Source organism: Prunus mume, linkage group LG4, assembly GCF_029339155.1.
Source record: "Prunus mume cultivar Tortuosa linkage group LG4, ASM2933915v1, whole genome shotgun sequence".
In the NCBI taxonomy this organism is placed as follows: domain Eukaryota; kingdom Viridiplantae; phylum Streptophyta; class Magnoliopsida; order Rosales; family Rosaceae; genus Prunus; species Prunus mume.
Window position 1 is genome coordinate 11,334,186 of NC_142701.1, and position 18,112 is coordinate 11,352,297.

Below are 18,112 nucleotides of genomic sequence, written 5' to 3' on the forward strand. Positions count from 1 at the left end.
TTTGTATTTAAAAAATTGTTCCAACCAACACCCTTCAATCGTATGTGTTTAACTTAGCCTTTATCATGCAATCAATGACTTTAATACACTTCTTGGTCACTTAGATGCGGAATTATTCATCCATTTTGTATAAAAAAAAATCAAAATAACATTATCTTATACACATGAACCTTAATTTTGTAATCTTTGTAGATTATCAGAAAGGAAACTTTGTAATTGTGAGGCGCCTAATTGTAGTTGAGAAAGAACAACAATTATATCCATGATGTCATTGACATTCAGACTATAATTCCTGAAAAATAAAAAATAACAGGTTATGGTTTAAAAAAAAAAGGTTCAAACAGTTCACTCAAAATTTGTAGTAGAAAAGCACTTTTTAAAAATACGGATTCTTAAAATCTTTTTAAACGCTCCAAAATTCTAATTGTATACACCCCCAGCTCACAAATTAGAACCCAAAATGTGAAAATAATTTCTCCTCTAATCTCTCCCTCGTAAAATTGTGCCTTTTTAACTTGCCGTTTCGCAGCAGAAGTCAAATTCAAATTGTCAAGGCTCAAAGCACCAGCGACCAGACATAACCAAACCATCAACCTTTTGATTGAATGCAGCCAAGACCAAAACCAAACTGATCTTAAGCACACCACCAACAACAACAACCACTTCAACTGCGTCATCACTGACTGACCAAAAATTGTGACCATTTAATAGGCCACAACTAAAATGAGATCCACCTCCCCATTTAAACCTCTCAACCAACAGCTGAGGTCCCTCTGCTTTTATTCCCCTGCTTTGAGTCTCAAGGCCTCCTGCTACTTCAGAAGGACCAACCATTTTCTCTGCTTATCAGAATCTCGCCTTTTCTCTTGTAAGTTACTACTTTTATGTTGTTTAGCCCACAAGATGTTTGCTTTTTGGTTGCTGAGAAAGTTAGAGAGGGGAAGTTTTAAGATTGTCTTGGGTTTTGGAAAATTTGAGGGACTGGACTGAATAGGATTTGGTTTTTTCTTTTTCGGTTTCCTGGGTTGTGTATTGTGAAGGGTTTTCATGTTCCTGTGTTTTCACTAGTTAGCCAAACATATCATTGATGCGGTTATTGTTTCTTTATTGATTTTTGTTATTGTGTAGTAATGTTCTTTGAGTTGGGACCCCAAAACTGGACAAATTCCTTTTCTTTTCCCAGGAACACTTAGAATGATTTGTAACCTCACTTCATATATGAAATCATGATAACAGAATTTCAGTATTGAACTCCTATATTTTGACCCAATTAATAAAAGCCCTTTACAGTTTAGGGGTTTAAACCCAGGCAAGGCCCTGTGATCGGAGAAAAATAAGATAAGAAAATGGAAGTTGAATGTTTCTAGTTGATCAAAGGCCTGCATTCCTTTCTATATGACATTTGGTGGTGCATCTATCGTGTGCATCTTATATAGCAGATGCATGGTTTAATCACGTCTGGTTACTGATATCTTCTATCAGCTGTACTGATTACTTGTCCCTTGGATTTTCTGTTAAACACAATGTGCCCCTTCAAATGGCCTTAACTCAAATATAGCAAATATGATGGGAAATTCAGTTTTTAGGTTATAAGGACTGTGGATTAAAATTTCATAATTAGTAAAAGACTCCTCATTTTGTGTTTCTATCTAAGAAAGTTGCACTTGCAATGCTTGTTTGTTGATAGTTTTGTTGCAACGGCTGAATGAATCATTGTGCTATGCGCAGCTAGAAGCTAGATGTATATTTGATTATCTGCTCTTTTTTGTTTTCTAATCTCTTACAGCATTGCAATCTGGTTCATTTATGGAGGCGGTAAAGGTAACTAATCAAGGGTCTGCAACTCGTGACAGTGTTGCTATTAGATCTGATCACAAGAGTTACAGTTACAATCAACTAATCTCTTTTGCTTCAAGTATATCTGGCTTGTTATCTAGTCGTCACTTGAACGCAGTGAGTTTTAGTTTTTTTTTCAATTTTTTAATTTCAACATTTATAATTTCTTTCCCACAATATTTTTGCTTATTCTTTAGTGTCTTTGGCGTACAGACTTCTGAAGCAATTAAGCATGAATCTCCTTCAGCAGCAATTGATTGTGGAAGAGGACAAGGGCATCTTGGAGGGGCTAGAATAGGAATTGTGGCTAAGCCTTCAGCTGAATTTGTTGCTGGTATACTTGGGACCTGGCTGAGTGGAGGTGTTGCGGTTCCACTTGCTCTCAGCTATCCTGAAGCTGAGCTCTTGCATGTGATGAATGATTCAGTGAGTCCCCAATATCCCCTTTGTTTTGCTTTTCTTTCTTAGTGAGTTGTGTTTTTCTCAACACTATTTATTGAGTTACTAGTTTTAATATATGCAATAACTAGTTTTAATGCATGTTGCCATACCTTATCTTCATTCTGTATTTTTCTATTTTATTTTTGGCATAAATTCTGTAGGCCTTAAATGATTATCTGGTTTACAGGATGTCTCCATGATTCTGAGTACTGAAGATCATCAGCAACTTATGGAAAATGTTGCTGCTAAATGTGCTGCTCAAGTTTCTCTTATTCCACCTATTCCTAGTAGTTCTTCAGAAAAAAGTGCAAATGGTAATTTACAAGCTGGAGAAATAGACGCAGATAGAATTTTTCATCGGAATAAAAAGCAATCAAGTAAGAGAGATTGTGTGCCTTTAAGAATGTGCAGATTTATATCCTGGATTGGGAATGCCGTAGGAGTTAATAATAAATTTTGATTATTGTGCTGTCATTTTTTGTTATGAAGGTGAGGATCCTGCATTAATTATATACACTAGTGGCACAACAGGAAAACCTAAAGGAGTTGTGCACACGCACAAAAGCATCAGTGCACAGGTATGCGCCCCATCTATCCTTGCAAGCAAAGATTTAGCTATATTTTGTTCAACCACTAAAATAGTTTCAGGTGAGGTGTAGGATACACTTATCACATTAAGGGTCTTCATTATAATGGACAACAGATGATGTAATATAATTTTTATATACTGGATCACTGTTTTAGAAACATTTTCTCTTGATTAGTAGGCATCTGTAGTTTAGGGGTTTGTTTGTCAAGTTTGGCTATTTCTTCTAAGAAGTCTTCTTTGATGTTAGCTTTGCAATGCATCTCTTTTCATGTGGGCTACTTGTCCACGGACTTGTGTTGCAAAGAAAAAAAAACATCTCTTGGTGTTCATTTATTGTTTCACTTTTATGCGTTATAACATTATAAGTCATGTAATGGAGGTATTCTTGTAGGTCATGCACTATTTTCCTTGACTATAGCGTCTCTATTCCAAGTTAACTATGGTTGACTGTTGCCCTGATGTTGCCTCAATTTCAGGTCCAAACCTTGGTAGAAGCTTGGGAGTATACATATGCTGATCAGTTCTTGAATTGTCTACCACTACATCATATCCTTCTACTTTTATGTATTTGCTTGCAAATTGTACTGTTTCCATATGCAGTCTCAGCTTACGTTTAGTTGATGTCTTCTGTGTCTTCCTTTTCTGTTAGAAACTTGATTGGAAATTCTAAGTCACACACTGAAATTTATCCTTGTTGGTTTATGGCTTTGATGATTGATTGAAACATGTTATCCTTAACCTATAACATACATGTTCATGGGCTTTTCAATGCTGTACTTGCCCCCCTCTATGCAGGTTCCACGGTAATATACTCTACTTTTTCTGTTTTCCTTGGTTGCCTTGACAACTGAAGGCTTTCACCATTGTTTTTCCCTAGAATGGCTTTGTTTGGCTGCATGAGTCTTGCTCAGCTACTTATTGTAATTTAATTTCTTCTGTTTATGTTGTTGAAGGTTGAGTTTATGCCAAAATTTAGCGTGAGGGGTATTTGGCAGAGATGGCGTGAATCATATCCAATAAATGGAACTAAGGCAGCTGATGGTATAACTGTGTTTACAGGAGTAAGTCTACTCTGTATGTGAAGGATGTTTTTGCTAATATGAAAATCTATTGTAAGTCATAACATATTATAATTGCACTAGAATACAAATTCTTGGGAAAGCGCCATATTCTAAAAAGCAGGTATCTCCTGCTTGTTAGTTGATTTATTGATTTTATAATCTTCAATACGTGAATTGAAGGTTAAACATGCTATGCATCTACTGCATCTCTCATTGTACTGATTTTAGGCACGAAATAATTATCTTAATTTAGTTAGACTGCAAGTTAAGTGGCTTGTATTTGTGTAGGTTCCAACCATGTATACTCGATTGATACAAGCTCATGAAGCAATGGATCCAGAGCTAAAAGCTGCCTCTGCCTATGCTGCAAGACAGTTGCGTCTTATGGTAAGTAGCCTGAAAGCTTTTTCTTTCCCCAATAATGGTTTTGTATCTATATTGTGAACAGGAAGTAAGATGCTTTTGTTTGATTATTGGATCTTTATTGGAAATACATGTAAAAATCTACTCTTTAAATACTGTCTGAAAATTAATTGTAAGGAACTAATATGGGGAATGATAATTGTGAGAGTATTTGTATCTACACAAGTTTGTAGGCTCTCTTTCCATTACCACAGCATCCTTGGTGGTAGTGGAACTTTCTCCGTTCTTCTGGTTTACATGAAAGGTAAGGCAACAAAAAAGGACACCATGAATGTGGGACTTTATCCCAGGTCTTTTCAGATAACATCAGGATACATTATCAGCTAAGTTAATTAGCTCCTACGGAGAACCACCCAATGAAAATTGGCCTTTACATTCCTCTATATTAAAGTCTATGGTGAATCCTATACCCATGACTAAGAAACTTATTTCTTTCTCCCAGATGTGCGGTTCCTCTGCACTCCCTCAACCTGTAATGCATAAATGGGAATCCATCACAGGACATCGTCTTTTGGAACGATATGGCATGACAGAGGTCAGTGATATTTAGTTTAAATTACTTTGAACTAGTATTCTCACTTTATGAAGAGAGTGCATGTATCCAAAAAATAAAGTTTCTTATCATATATATGGTTTTTGATGTTTTTAGTTTGTCATGGCAATATCAAACCCCTTAAGAGGTGAGCGGAAGGCAGGCACGGTTGGAAAACCATTTCCAGGTGTGGAGGTAAGTGGGCTGGTTATGAAATATACTTATGGCAGCAATTTTACCAAAAGAAACTTATGAAGGAAGCTTTTTGCATGCAGATTTTAATAATTAGCCCAGGTGCTGAAGGGAACCACTTAAAATAGCAAAATCTTAAGACATCTAGTGCATGCTTGTTTTAGATGCTCATTGACAAAGACTATATCCTGGTCCTTGAAACAGCTTATAAATTGTAGAGTTACAAAGCTGGTGTACTTTACTGGTGATGTGTCTCATAATTGACATGGGAGTGTTTTTCTGAATAAAAGTAACTACAAATTAGTATCTATATATGTATGTTTATAAGATCTGTATTTGTTATAGGTAAGGATTGTGGCAGAAGATGACAGTGGAAGTGATAGTATAGGCGTGGGTGAGCTTTGTGTCAGAAGCCCTTCAGTATTCAAGGAATATTGGAAACTTCCTGAGGTAATTTCTGATTTCAGAAATTTGATGCTACCTGAGATAACAAACCACACATACACACGCACACACCTGCATTTATGTTTGTGAGATGTGCTTTTCTTTTAATTGAAGAATGGAACATGGAGTAATGAAATTCTACATTTTACGTATATGGCATAATGAAATTCTGAAGAATATCAACAAATTTCTCTTACGACTTTGTGGTCATTGTCTAGGTAACCAAGGAATCATTTACAAGTGATGGGTTCTTCAGAACTGGAGATGCTGGTACAGTGGACGAAGATGGGTACTACATCATATTGGGACGTAAGGATACCTAGAACTCATGTGCATGATACTCTTATTGATGCATTCCTTCAATTTTGTTTTTTACCAGTCTCAGATTTTGATGCTTCTGGTTAGCAATGCAGATACTTAAAGGACGTCTAACTGAGAATGAATTCTTCTTTCTTCTTCCATATTTTTTGATGACATTTATCAGGTACTAGTGCTGATATTATGAAGGTTGGTGGATACAAGTTATCTGCATTAGAAATTGAATCAGTTCTTTTACAGGTGGATTTTTGACCTCTATTCCAGTTTTCTTATGGATACACTATGATTTTGTTCTTTTTCTTTGTAGGTCTATCATTATAAAGAAAAATGAAAAATTGAAGTGCTCAATGAACGATTGAATTTTTCTAACTAAAATCACCCCTTTATGTAGCACCCGGCCGTGGAGGAGTGTTGTGTGTTGGGCTTGCCAGACGAAAACTATGGAGAAATTGTTTGTGCAATAATTGTGCCAGAGGTTGAAGCGAAAAGGAAACAAAAGGAAGAACTGAGACCTGCTATAAGCTTGGAGGATCTATCTGCTTGGGCAAAAGACAAACTTGCACCATACAAGGTATTACTGACCATCATTCACTTTACTTTCTCTTCCTTCGGAGTTTTTATGATCAGTCCTCTTCAGTGATCGAGTAATAAACATTCTGTTCTCATGAATAATAACTTCCAAATCCTCGTCACATTTTTCAAACAACACAACTATATTCTCAAATGAGCACTACAAATAACTGCATTACATTTTTCCAGATACCGACACGACTGCTTCTGTGGGATTCACTACCTCGGAATGCGATGGGAAAGGCAAGTTACTTTTACGTTTCCTTATTTGCTAAGCTACAAAAGCATTGTTTATTTCTTTGTATTTACTTTGCATAAACTTGTAAGGTGTATTGACATTGCGCATCTGATTGCAGGTGAATAAAAAAGAGTTGAAGAAAACTCTGGCTTCTGATTCATAGACTTGATTGCAGAACAGAAAGAAAGGAATTAAGAAGCTATGGCACACACAACATGAAGTTTTGGAAACTAAAGTTCGAATTCAACGTAGGAAGTATCCTTGTCATGCGGTTGTGGAACGTGACTCGTGAATGTCTGGTAGGGTAGTCTAGATAAAGTGTATGATGCAGTGAGTTGAGGGAAATCAATTGTTGAAGCTCTTTGCAGCTAATCCACTTTTTTTTTTTGGGTATAGATTTCTGAATAAAGAATAAAGTTAGTATCAGTATGTAAAGACGAAGTTCAAAATACATAATTGACCTCATCTCATTTAAAGCTAAATCCTTTGAATTAGTTACAATGTTTAAACTTAAAGCTAGCATATTTTGGACTCTCCTTCTCTCCTGTCTTTGGTTTCTGTTCTGAGCTTTGCCCCCATCTCACCCAAATCATAATAAGATACATCAATTTCCATGAGAATTGACAAAAAATTTGGGTTGCAAAACATTTTTCATATGACTAAGATATCGTTATTACCATGTTACCTATCCGGACATAGGAAACAATGTTTTTACCCACTTAAGCACCTTGAACATTTTAAAGATTTGATTTCATAAATTTTGTATCGTCCTTCTCTTCTCCAAATTAACTTGATGAAGATAATATTTTCCCGTGGTCAAAATGAGTTGGCTTTTGGCCACGAATAAGCCATAAATCACGTCATTGTATTTCTTACGTGGTGTTGCCCTTAAAGCTGTTAACAATACAAAAATAATTCATTTTTATTTCCCAGATCTGCATCAACTTCCCATTACAAAAATAATTGAATTGAAGATGAGATGACCATGTCATGTGTTACATGGTAACAATCATTTGATAAACTAAAACTAGTGTGGGGAGTCCACTTTCTATCTAAAAATTGATTTCATCATTTCCCAAATTGGATTGGATTTTCTGTATGTTTTCGCTTATTACATTTAAAGTGAAACGACACCGTATAGATGGAGGAAGATGAGGCTCTTTTGGTAAAATCAAGTTAAATTAACTTTTGCTGGCAGTTGAAGAAAGGTCGGCCGGCCTGAGATTTCAAATTCCTGTAAGACTCTGACTACTGAGCTTAATCTTTAGGAAGGAAGAAGAAGAAGAAGGAATACGGCGCCATTTTGGATCGAGTGGGGGCGAAGAGGAGCTTAGCAAAATGGTGAAGGGACTCCAACAACAAGGGCAAAACCTGCCACCGGATTTGACCCAAGTCATTGATCAGCTGGAGCGCCACTGCTTGGCACCCGATGGTTCTCTCGTCTCCAAATCAGCCTACTTCGACCTCCAACTCGTACTCTCTCTCTCTCTCTCTACATTTCCCTGCCTTGTTTGGTTGCTCAAAAAATGTGCTCTACAAACTATAAAATGCAATCTATGAATTAAACAATCTGAGCATTTTCTTTACAATGCCTTTGATTTCTTAAAGTTATTTAATTCTGGTGCAGGCAAGGGAGGAAATGTCCAGAGAAAGATTGCGTTACTTGGAAGCCATGGTAGTTCTGCTTATTTTTTTGAGTTTGTGCTGATTGAACTAGTTGTTCTAATTTGGCAAGGATTTTGTAATGTGTGTGTGAATGGTGGGTTTGGATTCTGGTGTAGGCAATTTATGGCGAGGCAATTGCAATGGTGGAAGAGTATCAACAAGCAGTTTCGGTGGCTAATCTTGGAGGAATTCGAGATGTTCAGGGTTTATATCTGCAATCGGACTTGAAGAATCCTCCTCAGGTTTCAATGTGCCACAATCATTGATTTTTGTATTTTTTGCATTTTTTCTTTTTTGAAGTTATTGATTTGGAAATGCATTTTACATCAAGTGTTGTCGAGTAATGATTTGGCATGAAATAGGAGAGACATCCATATCTTTAAGGTAAATAACTTGTAAGTTGGTGGGAAAGCACAGGGTGCCTGTGGTTTCCTGGTATGGGAGTTGAAGGATTCCCTTCTCCTTGTTACAATTGAAGTAGAAAACAGTAGGAAAAAAAATGTTTTCCTTTGAGTTAATATGAAATGGCACCAGTTCAGAGTTAGTATGCCCTCAAAGAATGTTCATTTTTTATTTAACCATGATCTTAACAGAGATGCACTATGATAGACTTGTATGTTAATTCATCTTCAAAAGACAAGAGGCTAATTCAATCTTCATGGGATGCTCAAATGTACCATTAGTATTCTATTCTTCACATCAAGTCTAAAATGGATGAGAATGTGATTTTCATGTTTATATCAGTTGTACGAGACATTGGAGCATCGCATGATTGTTGCGGAAGCAGCTCAAAGATTGAGGCTTCCTCTTATCTCCAAAGATGGTGAAATTCATGAGGAAGAAATCGAAAAATGCAGTACAATGTCACACAGTTCCCTTGACAGTACCAGTACCAGCGTTACAATCAGCTCAAGTTCCAACTCAACCAATTTTAATATTGCTACTAGCACCAGTAGTGCAGCAAACAACAATCTTTCTCTTAGTGCTACTGATGCTGTGGAATCTGGAGTTGGTGGTGTTCCGAATCGCTTTCTTGGAATTACACCTGCATATTTATGGCAAACACAGCTCCAGCAAACACCATTGTCAATGGTACAATGTCCATTATGGTTCTGGCAACAGTTCTCTTTGTCTTTTATTTTCCATTTTATTTATTAATGTTTTTTTTCCACATTCAAACGTGTGTTTTCTTTATAGAATCTTTTACTTTGCTGTATATGATCCCTTAACATGAAGATCTAACTTTGGTGAAACTGCTCCTTACATTTCTGATGCTTCAACTGCAGGACATGACAGAATATCAGTTGTGTCTTTCTCGGGAGATTGAAGTCCGTTTAGTAGCTAAATGTGATAAATTAGCTGATGCCTTTATAATGGATGACAATGGTATCTCTCTCTCTCTCCCCATCCATATACACTAGACATGCACTTTTAAAGCTGATGATGCAATATGTACATGACACATGTTTACCCATGCATAATGATAATTATTAAAGGTGAAATTAATTCCAATGTTTTTTTATGCAGACTCGTCATCTGGGCATCAGAATTCAAGTTCTTGCCTTCCAGAAAGGTTTGAGTTACTCTTTTGATGCAATTTTCGTTGTATGATAATTCCCTTTTACATTGAGTAAGATGCTTTTTATGGATGGTTGGCAATCTTAATTCCAATGCTTTTGCAATCAATAAATTTCTGGAGGCACTGTTCTAAATATTTTTCTAACAGTCTGATCTATTTTTGTGACACTTTTCTCATGACTTTATCAGGGTGAAGTTGATAATTGAGGAGATGGAAAGGGAGGAAACAGCTCTGCAGGAAGATCTATATTCTGCGGATAGAAAATTTGCTGAATATTATAATGTATGAAAATGAAAACAAAAATAAAACAAAGTTTTATGTTCCTGCAATTTCATGCCAGGCGCATTTTGTTTGTGAAGATAATTTTTTTTTTTATGCCTTGGTTTTTTTTTTTTTTTTTTGTTGTTGCAAAACCTAGGTCCTAGAGCAGATACTGGGAGTGCTCATCAAACTGGTCAGAGATTTGAAGTTGCAACATCAACATAAATATGTAAGCTTCTAATATCTGGGAGGGTTAATATTTTTTCAATGTTGTTGAGGGTTAATATGAGGGAGGCTCAAAGCTTCTATATTATTCTGTTTTCAATGTTGAGGATTCTTGAACCTTTTATTAATAATGAATGATTTATAGGACGGACTGCAAAAAACATGGCTTTGCAAGAGGTGTGAGACGATGAGTGCAAAATTGAGGTCTGTTACATGGTTTTCTGTATTATAAATTTATAATTTTGTATTTCTGGCATCAATGTTGCTTAATGTCTTAGTTTCCATATGTTTATGATTTTTTTGTTTGTGATGCATCTTATGCAAGAAGACAAAGTTCACCACTTACCACTGACTGTATTTATTTATAATTTTTTTTCATGTTTTATGATCAAATCAATTAATGGATTGTATGTAATGAGTATAATATGCCCCATTGTATTTCAGGGTTCTGGAGCATGTTCTCCTTCTTGAAACTTATACTAAGGAGTCAATACCGGCCCTACATAAAATAAGGTAGCTTTGATGACTTTGAAAGTATGTGCAGCTTACTGATTCCAGGGTTTTAACAATTTTATAACTCATTTCTAGGAAGTATCTCCTTGAAGCTACAGATGAAGCTTCAATCGCATATAATAAAGCGGTATGATATTCTACTTCTTATTTTTCTTCCCTTTCCTAAGTGGTTTCTGATCATTGGTTGCCTTCATTTGCATGTGCCCCAAAACAGACATTTTAACCACATCATAGCCTTCTAGCAGCACTCTAGGCTTGTAATAATATATTTTGTTTGGGCATTACTTTTAGGTTGATTTGCAATGTTTTCCTGTCTATTTGCCTTGGTTTCCTGTAAGTCATTATTGTTTTAAATCCTAATCTGCTATCTGTCAAGTTGTAAATTGCTTCAAACTTATTCACTAGTAGATTTTTTGGGTTTTCTTAAGGAATTTTGATGAGATAAGGAAGTTTCTCAATCTGCTTTTATTGCTTTATCACTTGTTACTGGTTATTTGTCATTGAAGATATTGTGAAGATGGGTTGTAAATACTTAATGGTCTGCACTATAATCAATGGGCCCATTTACAAAGCTGATGATAATTATAGAAAATGCTTCAGCTGCTAATAAATAGTTAAGATATGCTGATCCAACTTTACTTTGACAACATGCATACAACTTAACCATGTCACCCTTCTGCATCTCTCCTGCTGGTTTTCTTTATTTACAAAAGTCATCTTTTCTTAACAGGTTACACGTCTTAGAGAATATCAGGGTGTTGATCCTCACTTTGATTCAATTGCAAGGCAGTACCATGATATTGTAAAGGTAATAACAATGCTTACCGTAGTACATTTCCCAGTTCTCATGCTAATCTCTAATATCAAGATCCCTTTACAGAAATTGGAAAATATGCAATGGACAATCGACCAAATTGAAATGGACCTGACACACCCAGATCACGTAAATGCATAGAACCTGCTGTATCTTGTTTGGTCTTGTTTTCTGAGTCCAAGCCTCCAATTGCTTCATCACTGGCCTGTTGAATGTTTCCTTAGGGAAATGAAAAACGCCTTCTAAATAGTATCATCATGCTTATGACTTTCTTCTTTGTTTGACATTTGTGCTTATAGTTATAAGCTAGATTGGTCATAGACAGACAGCTGATTTTTGAAATGTTGTGTATAATTATCTCCTTACAAGGAGGATACTCTGTAAATTATAGGCATCTTGCCACGTTTTGTGACCTCAGAAGCAATTTTAGTTTTGTGACATGTGTAAGATTACTACTCTACCTTAATTTGTTAGTTGGTGCAACATGGTCCAAGTCCTTTTTGTGGTGGTATAAACTTTCTGAGCTCAAAGGTGGGAGAGGAAGTTTTCTATTTTTATAGACAACCACGCCGACTTGTGCCAACCCAGTGAACAAGCTCTTGTTAGGGTTGTGCTTGATGTACATGGAACGTGTAAGGAAAAAGAAGATGGTAGAGAGGAACATGAGAGCCACCCAAACTCCGAAACCGACTTTCCATCCCAGATGATCTTGAATGTATACTATACTAACGTTGTTTGATCAGTGTTTGTAGGTATATATATCATATATTAATGGAGTCATGTTTGGTATTCAAGGGTGAATATATAATGGCATACAAAACCCCCAAATATGGAAAATAATTAATGATGTAAACAAGAACAACAAAACAATGATATTGATATGGTTTGGAGAGAGAGAGAGAGAGAGAGAGAGAGAGAGAGAGCAGAGTTTCAACTGTTGTATTAACTCATCATAGTACAATTCTCTTCACAATAGTTTAGGCTAATACAGCCATACGTATCCTTCTATTTAGGAGTCATTTACCTTCATGTGGATTGTTTGTCGCGATCATTTATGCTGCTCTATTTAGCTTTTTAATTAGCAGATTTCTATTAAAAAAAAAAATTAAAAGCAGAAGAAAATTCAATTTTCATTATTTTTCTTGTCAAATTAAAGATTAAATTTCATATGCACGTTGTTATTCTTGTCCTAGACCTACTGGTATCTCTTTTATTTTCTTCTTTTTCTGTCCCCAACTAGCAATAAGTTTAGCAGTAATTTTAGCTACAATTATGATCAATCCCATGCTAGATAGAAAGGTATGCGCTTTACAGAATCACTATAATGAGAACCATGGAAAGACATTTGGGGTGTAGTCTTATGTAAAGAGCATAGCCGGTCGGCTATACTATTTATAAAAAATATTTTTAAAAAGGTCCCCCGTAACGCTGAGCAGCTATACTCATTTTTTTAAAATATCCCAGGTATAGCCACGGCTATACTATTATTGACACGTGGCAAATGGGAGTAGACGTCAGGCGGGGCCTCTTTTCCTCTATGAATAGTATACCCGTGCGGCTATACTATGGTAAAAGGACCGGCCTCACGTCTACCTCCCATTTCGCCATGTGTAAATAATAGTATCGCATGTGATTATACCCTTTTTATTATTAAAAAAAAAAAGAAGGTTAATTACATAGTTGTAGTTGTTAATAAATCAAGTCAAAATCATTATTTCCGTCAGTTACGTTTAAATAAAAATAATAATATGAGAAAAGGAAAAAAAAAAACCCAAAAACCACCTACACCGTGATCACCCTAATACTAATCATTTTTATTACTTTTCTTTTATAATTTATTTTGTAAACTTGATTACTTTTCTTTTTTTTTTAATGAGAAAAGGAACCAGAACAAAAATGCAGTCCCAAAAAAAATTACTTTTATGTTTTCATTTTTATTTTTTATAATTTATTTTTTAAACTTGATTTGTTAATGACTTAACTACAGTGACAAAAATCGGAAAATTAAATTTGGGGGCCTAACCCAAATGTACTTCTTATCGAAAGAATCGCCAGTAAAGCCGCGCGGCTATACTATTTATAATAAAAAAAGACCACCCGCCTATACTCTTTAAGTATATTATATTTAATATGCGTACAGCCGTACGGCTATACTATTTATGAGAAAAAAAATTTGACCTTTCTAGTTGCATTAGTTTATACTTTCTAAATATTAATTTGCTAGTTTCGACATCTCCAAAGTAAATATTGAAGAGAGAGAAATTTCATAGTAATTCAATTTGAGAGTTAAATTTTTCTTCTTCTTTTTTAGTTGGAATGTTTGCCATTGGTCTATCTCGTTCTCTCGAGTGCTATTAAATTATATTACTGCATACATTATTTATTGTAGAGAATTGCATGTGAGTTGGAGTGTTCTTGGTAATTGCTTCACATTTCAAACAACACTTTACACTAAGAACACTACCACCTCCCCATAAATCTTTGTTTGAAATTGTTGTTCTGTTTGGCAAAGAGTTTGCAAAATCACCATCTTGCATTTTTGTTATAAGAAGTAAGAAATAATCTTAGCCTCTCACATTCTTTCAGTTAGTAAAACATGGAACATGAAAAATATGAATAAAATATGTACGTATTTTATTCGGTAATATTTTGGAAAATTACAACTGATAAGTTCGGCCACTATATTATATTTTAATATGATTTATTTAATTTTTTAATATATTTTTTTTATTCATTAATATGCAAAAATTATATGTATAATACCTGAATTTTGTGTGTAAGACCATGAGAGCTGTAATTTTGCGATATGAGAAGTTAAGCACCATCATCAAGCTAGCACCCTTAAGGAATGAATTCACTTGCTAGAAGAAATTCCTCGAGGTACGCTCGGCCATACTATTTATAAAAAAAAAGACCCTAGTAAAGCAACATGGCTATATTCTTTTTATATTCAGTCTAAAAGAAAAGCATGATGGAAAAAGTTTCAGTGGACAAGTGAAGCGTACTATGTAGTACAATGAAGATAGAGATAAGGTTTATTTATTTATTTTGGCCGGGCAGATAGAGATAGGATTTCATCATTTTTTTTTTGGGCTGAGATAAACATATCTAGCTATTTGTCTTTATTGAAAATATTGGGTTGGGCATCAGCACACCCTGTCATGTGGGTAGAATCGCCCTTGGTGGGTTGGAGGTAGCTCAAGGTCAAAATCTCTTCTTCCATTATATGATGGGAAAACTAGAAGCTATTATCTTCAAACTAGAAGCTATTACTGTAAGTTTAGTTTCGTTTTAACTACACGCTAAAAGTCCAATTATACACTTACAATAAAATTAACATAACAAAAAAATGAAACCAAACCTGGCACCTCCTGCCACCTGTGTTATCACACCGCCACTCCACCGATCAACTAACTTTGATGTGCTTCTAGACTAGCTTTGCCATCGATCGGGCTTTACCTCTATCTTTAGCCTTTCATATTAGTAAAGCCGTCACACAATAATTTTTCGTTTCAGAATCTTTTTGTATCGAGAAAATGTGTCATATATAATCAACAAAATTGTACAACTATAGAAGGATAAATTGGCCATTGACCCAAAAAAAGAGAAACGATAAATTGTTCTGGCCCATTAGTCAAACAAACAAGGTATAGGCCACAAACTCGAATATGGGTAAGACCCGTATCTATTTTGGGCCGCACAAATCCCGTCCGACATATTTTAAACTTTGGGCCTTATGTCCGGCTTTAGCTTAAAAAAAAACAACATAAGTGCATGACATCAACAGCCAGCGGATTACTACCCCAAATAATCGACGTCGCGCTGAAAGCAACACAAACAACTGAAATAGTTTGTAGGAATTTTAAACAGTGTTGGAAAATGTTGGCCTAGGCGGTGCCTAGGCGCTGGGCAGCCGATTTTTTGCAATCGTTGTCTCTGATTCCCACCCAAGATTCCTTTTTTGTTATAGTTTTGAAGATTCTGCTCCCTATTTTCTATCTGATAGTTTATTTGTACCAAAGGTATGATGATTGTGGAAATTCAGAATTCCCATCTAGATTCATTGCAAGAATTTCCTAAACTATGTATTTTGTAGAGAGATGAGAACTTAAGGCTTTAATAATATATGTTACTGCCTCAATCTAAAACTATTGTTCTACTCAAGTATCAATGGAGACCAACTTTTACATCCCAAAAGATAAGTATCTTACTGTAATTTCATTGAAATGATTTGATCTACCATATCAACGTAAATTACAATTTTCTAATATATATTTCTGTGATGCTTTGCAGGAAAAGTAGTATCCATAAACCAAAACTTCCAACAAACCATATGGCACTATCATGGAGGGTGTCAAGTTGGGAGGGTTGTTGATAAAGGATATAGAGTTCCTGCTATTGATTCTCTAAGGGTTATTGATGGTTCAACGTTTTATCACACCCCGTTTGCTAATCCTCAAGCTACTGTGATGATGCTTGGAAGGCAAGTATACTTGGAAAACATATCATATATACATAATCTTCATGAAAATCTTATACTAATTGCTGCTAAAACCTGCATTTTGGTTTTGTTTGTTGTGCATATGGTGCAGGTACATGGGGCAAAGGATTCTGCATGACAGATTAGTTCATGGATCAAAAAAGAAAAATTGATATGGTCACTTATGTTTCTCAAACATAAAGTCAATTAGTGATTACTAGAATATATGTCTCTGAGACATTTGATTAATATTGTAGAGATTGGAACCTCAAATTTTAAAATCTATGTAGTTGATGTCATATTTATTTACCTATCATCACATTTGGTGTTGAATTGATCAGATCTGGTATGGTTCAAGAAAAACTTTCTGTACTCAGCTTGACTAGATTAGCCTTCCTATGATGAAATATATGCCTTCCTATTACAACTAAATTAGCTCTAAAAATAATTAGTTAGATATTGTTTATTTTGTTAAGAGCGTAATTAGGAAGGAAACTAGTAAGGAGGTGAGGATGACACAACACAACTGCAAGCACTTTCAGAACTTTTGATCACATGGGCTGCTCTAACTTCATGAAGTCCTTCAGGTAGGCCTTATTTTTCTTTAGTTGTGATGATTTTTTTGTACATCGTTCGCAAAAGAGAGATTTGAAAAATGATTACCAAATTAACGAATGAGGCATTGCTCTCAATCATGGCATGGTTAGAAAGAGATACCCACACAGAAGGACTGAAAGTGCAGCAGATTAACTAAAGTCAAACTAATTTGGAGATCCTATAATGATGGCTCACTATAAAAGTGAGTCTTTTGTATTCAGGACAGAGTTTACTGATATGCAGACGTAGGCAAAAAAGAAAAGAAGACGAATAAGATTAGGATATGCTGTTAGCCCTTCTTTCTCGGCCCCTTATAATAATATGGGGAGGCATCTCCTTTCATCTACTTTTTTCCTGCTTCAACTTCATTGCACATTTTCATGGACACAGAGAGTGGAAGAATCTGATATGCTAGGAAAGAGCGCTTTCAAGGCTTGGATAAGGAGGAGAAAAATCTAGCAGCAGAATGAGCCCTGGCCCCAACAAAATCCTTGAAAAGCAGCCTTTGATGGATGTTCACAGCATAATCCTCAGGATATGCCATTTGTGCTTATTGGTTTATTCCATGTCTTGGAGTCTTTGAGCCCTTATATAACTTGTGCCGGGCCATTATTGAAACACAAGGAGGAGCAGCTATACATACTAGAAGAAGTATACTTGTCAAATAAGCACATCAGTCATAGGGCTTCTCTTTCTTGGTAGGCACTGGTGACTGATGCAGCTACAAATGTACAATCACTTTCATTGACCTGCCAAAGAAGAGTTGCCCTACAATTGCTTTGGCTTAATGAAATTTGCAGCCTGTCTGATCATGCAGTAGAGCCCTGTCAGCGAAACATATACGGTAAGGTATAATACTAGGCTAGGCTAGCCAAGGATATACGTAGGTTTTGTCATATTTGAAATTAATGGTAGAGGTAGAGCTATAATACTGAAGTTATTTTTGTTGTACACAGTTGTTCTGCTTTGTGACTAAGCAGCAAGCAAAGTGACTTTACCATGTGGCTTTGCACAATGTAGGGAAATAGTGTGATTTTATATAGGTGGAATGGAAGGTGGAAGCCATATATACAAGCAATTACTAATTTCCTTGATCCCTTTTGTCATTGTGGCCACATAGCTTTGTCTGAGAGGATGTTCTTGCTACGTGCCAATCAAGCCACTTTTTCAAAGTAATGGACTTATTTTTTCTTCTTTTTGGATAAAGCAAAGAAGCAAAATATAGTTTGGTTTGGGATACATAATTGTGATCATAGTCAGATATCCCCCACTCTAGTCTGGAAAGTGTTTTTAGGGCTCTTGTTTCTCGAAATGTCCTTCTCCGAGACTTTACC

At 35.6% G+C, this 18,112-nt stretch overlaps 2 protein-coding genes across 2 annotated transcripts; both read left to right on the top strand.

Annotated features, from left to right (window-relative positions):
* The first annotated feature begins 435 nt into the window (after positions 1-435).
* AAE13 (AMP-dependent synthetase and ligase family protein) lies at positions 436-7,126 on the top strand. The gene is made up of 17 exons (XM_089049931.1): positions 436-868; positions 1,787-1,953; positions 2,050-2,262; positions 2,465-2,654; positions 2,767-2,855; positions 3,343-3,411; positions 3,616-3,669; positions 3,820-3,927; positions 4,216-4,314; positions 4,793-4,885; positions 5,000-5,077; positions 5,420-5,524; positions 5,737-5,827; positions 6,003-6,076; positions 6,228-6,407; positions 6,596-6,649; positions 6,763-7,126. The coding sequence occupies exons 1-17, from the start codon at positions 724-726 to the stop codon at positions 6,805-6,807; spliced, it is 1,854 nt and encodes a 617-aa protein (XP_088906057.1). The 5' UTR covers positions 436-723; the 3' UTR covers positions 6,808-7,126.
* A 714-nt stretch (positions 7,127-7,840) lies between these two features.
* On the top strand, positions 7,841-12,161 carry LOC103327892 (AUGMIN subunit 4). The gene is made up of 13 exons (XM_008230263.3): positions 7,841-8,117; positions 8,272-8,319; positions 8,426-8,551; positions 9,054-9,401; positions 9,596-9,695; positions 9,837-9,882; positions 10,077-10,170; positions 10,307-10,378; positions 10,520-10,578; positions 10,819-10,887; positions 10,963-11,014; positions 11,618-11,695; positions 11,768-12,161. The coding sequence occupies exons 1-13, from the start codon at positions 7,983-7,985 to the stop codon at positions 11,840-11,842; spliced, it is 1,302 nt and encodes a 433-aa protein (XP_008228485.2). The 5' UTR covers positions 7,841-7,982; the 3' UTR covers positions 11,843-12,161.
* Positions 12,162-18,112: the final 5,951 nt, after the last annotated feature.

What these genes read in the sequence shown, in the direction of transcription:
- AAE13 (XM_089049931.1), top strand. Translation starts at nt 724, where the DNA reads ATGAGATCCACCTCCCCATTTAAACCTCTCAACCAACAGCTGAGGTCC. An exon ending in CCCTCTATGCAGGTTCCACG is followed by an intron (nt 3,670 to 3,819) that starts GTAATATACTCT and finishes ATGTTGTTGAAG; the next exon opens with GTTGAGTTTATGCCAAAATT. An exon ending in ACAAACTTGCACCATACAAG is followed by an intron (nt 6,408 to 6,595) that starts GTATTACTGACC and finishes ACATTTTTCCAG; the next exon opens with ATACCGACACGACTGCTTCT.
- LOC103327892 (XM_008230263.3), top strand. Translation starts at nt 7,983, where the DNA reads ATGGTGAAGGGACTCCAACAACAAGGGCAAAACCTGCCACCGGATTTG. An exon ending in ACTTGAAGAATCCTCCTCAG is followed by an intron (nt 8,552 to 9,053) that starts GTTTCAATGTGC and finishes TGTTTATATCAG; the next exon opens with TTGTACGAGACATTGGAGCA. An exon ending in CCGGCCCTACATAAAATAAG is followed by an intron (nt 10,888 to 10,962) that starts GTAGCTTTGATG and finishes ACTCATTTCTAG; the next exon opens with GAAGTATCTCCTTGAAGCTA.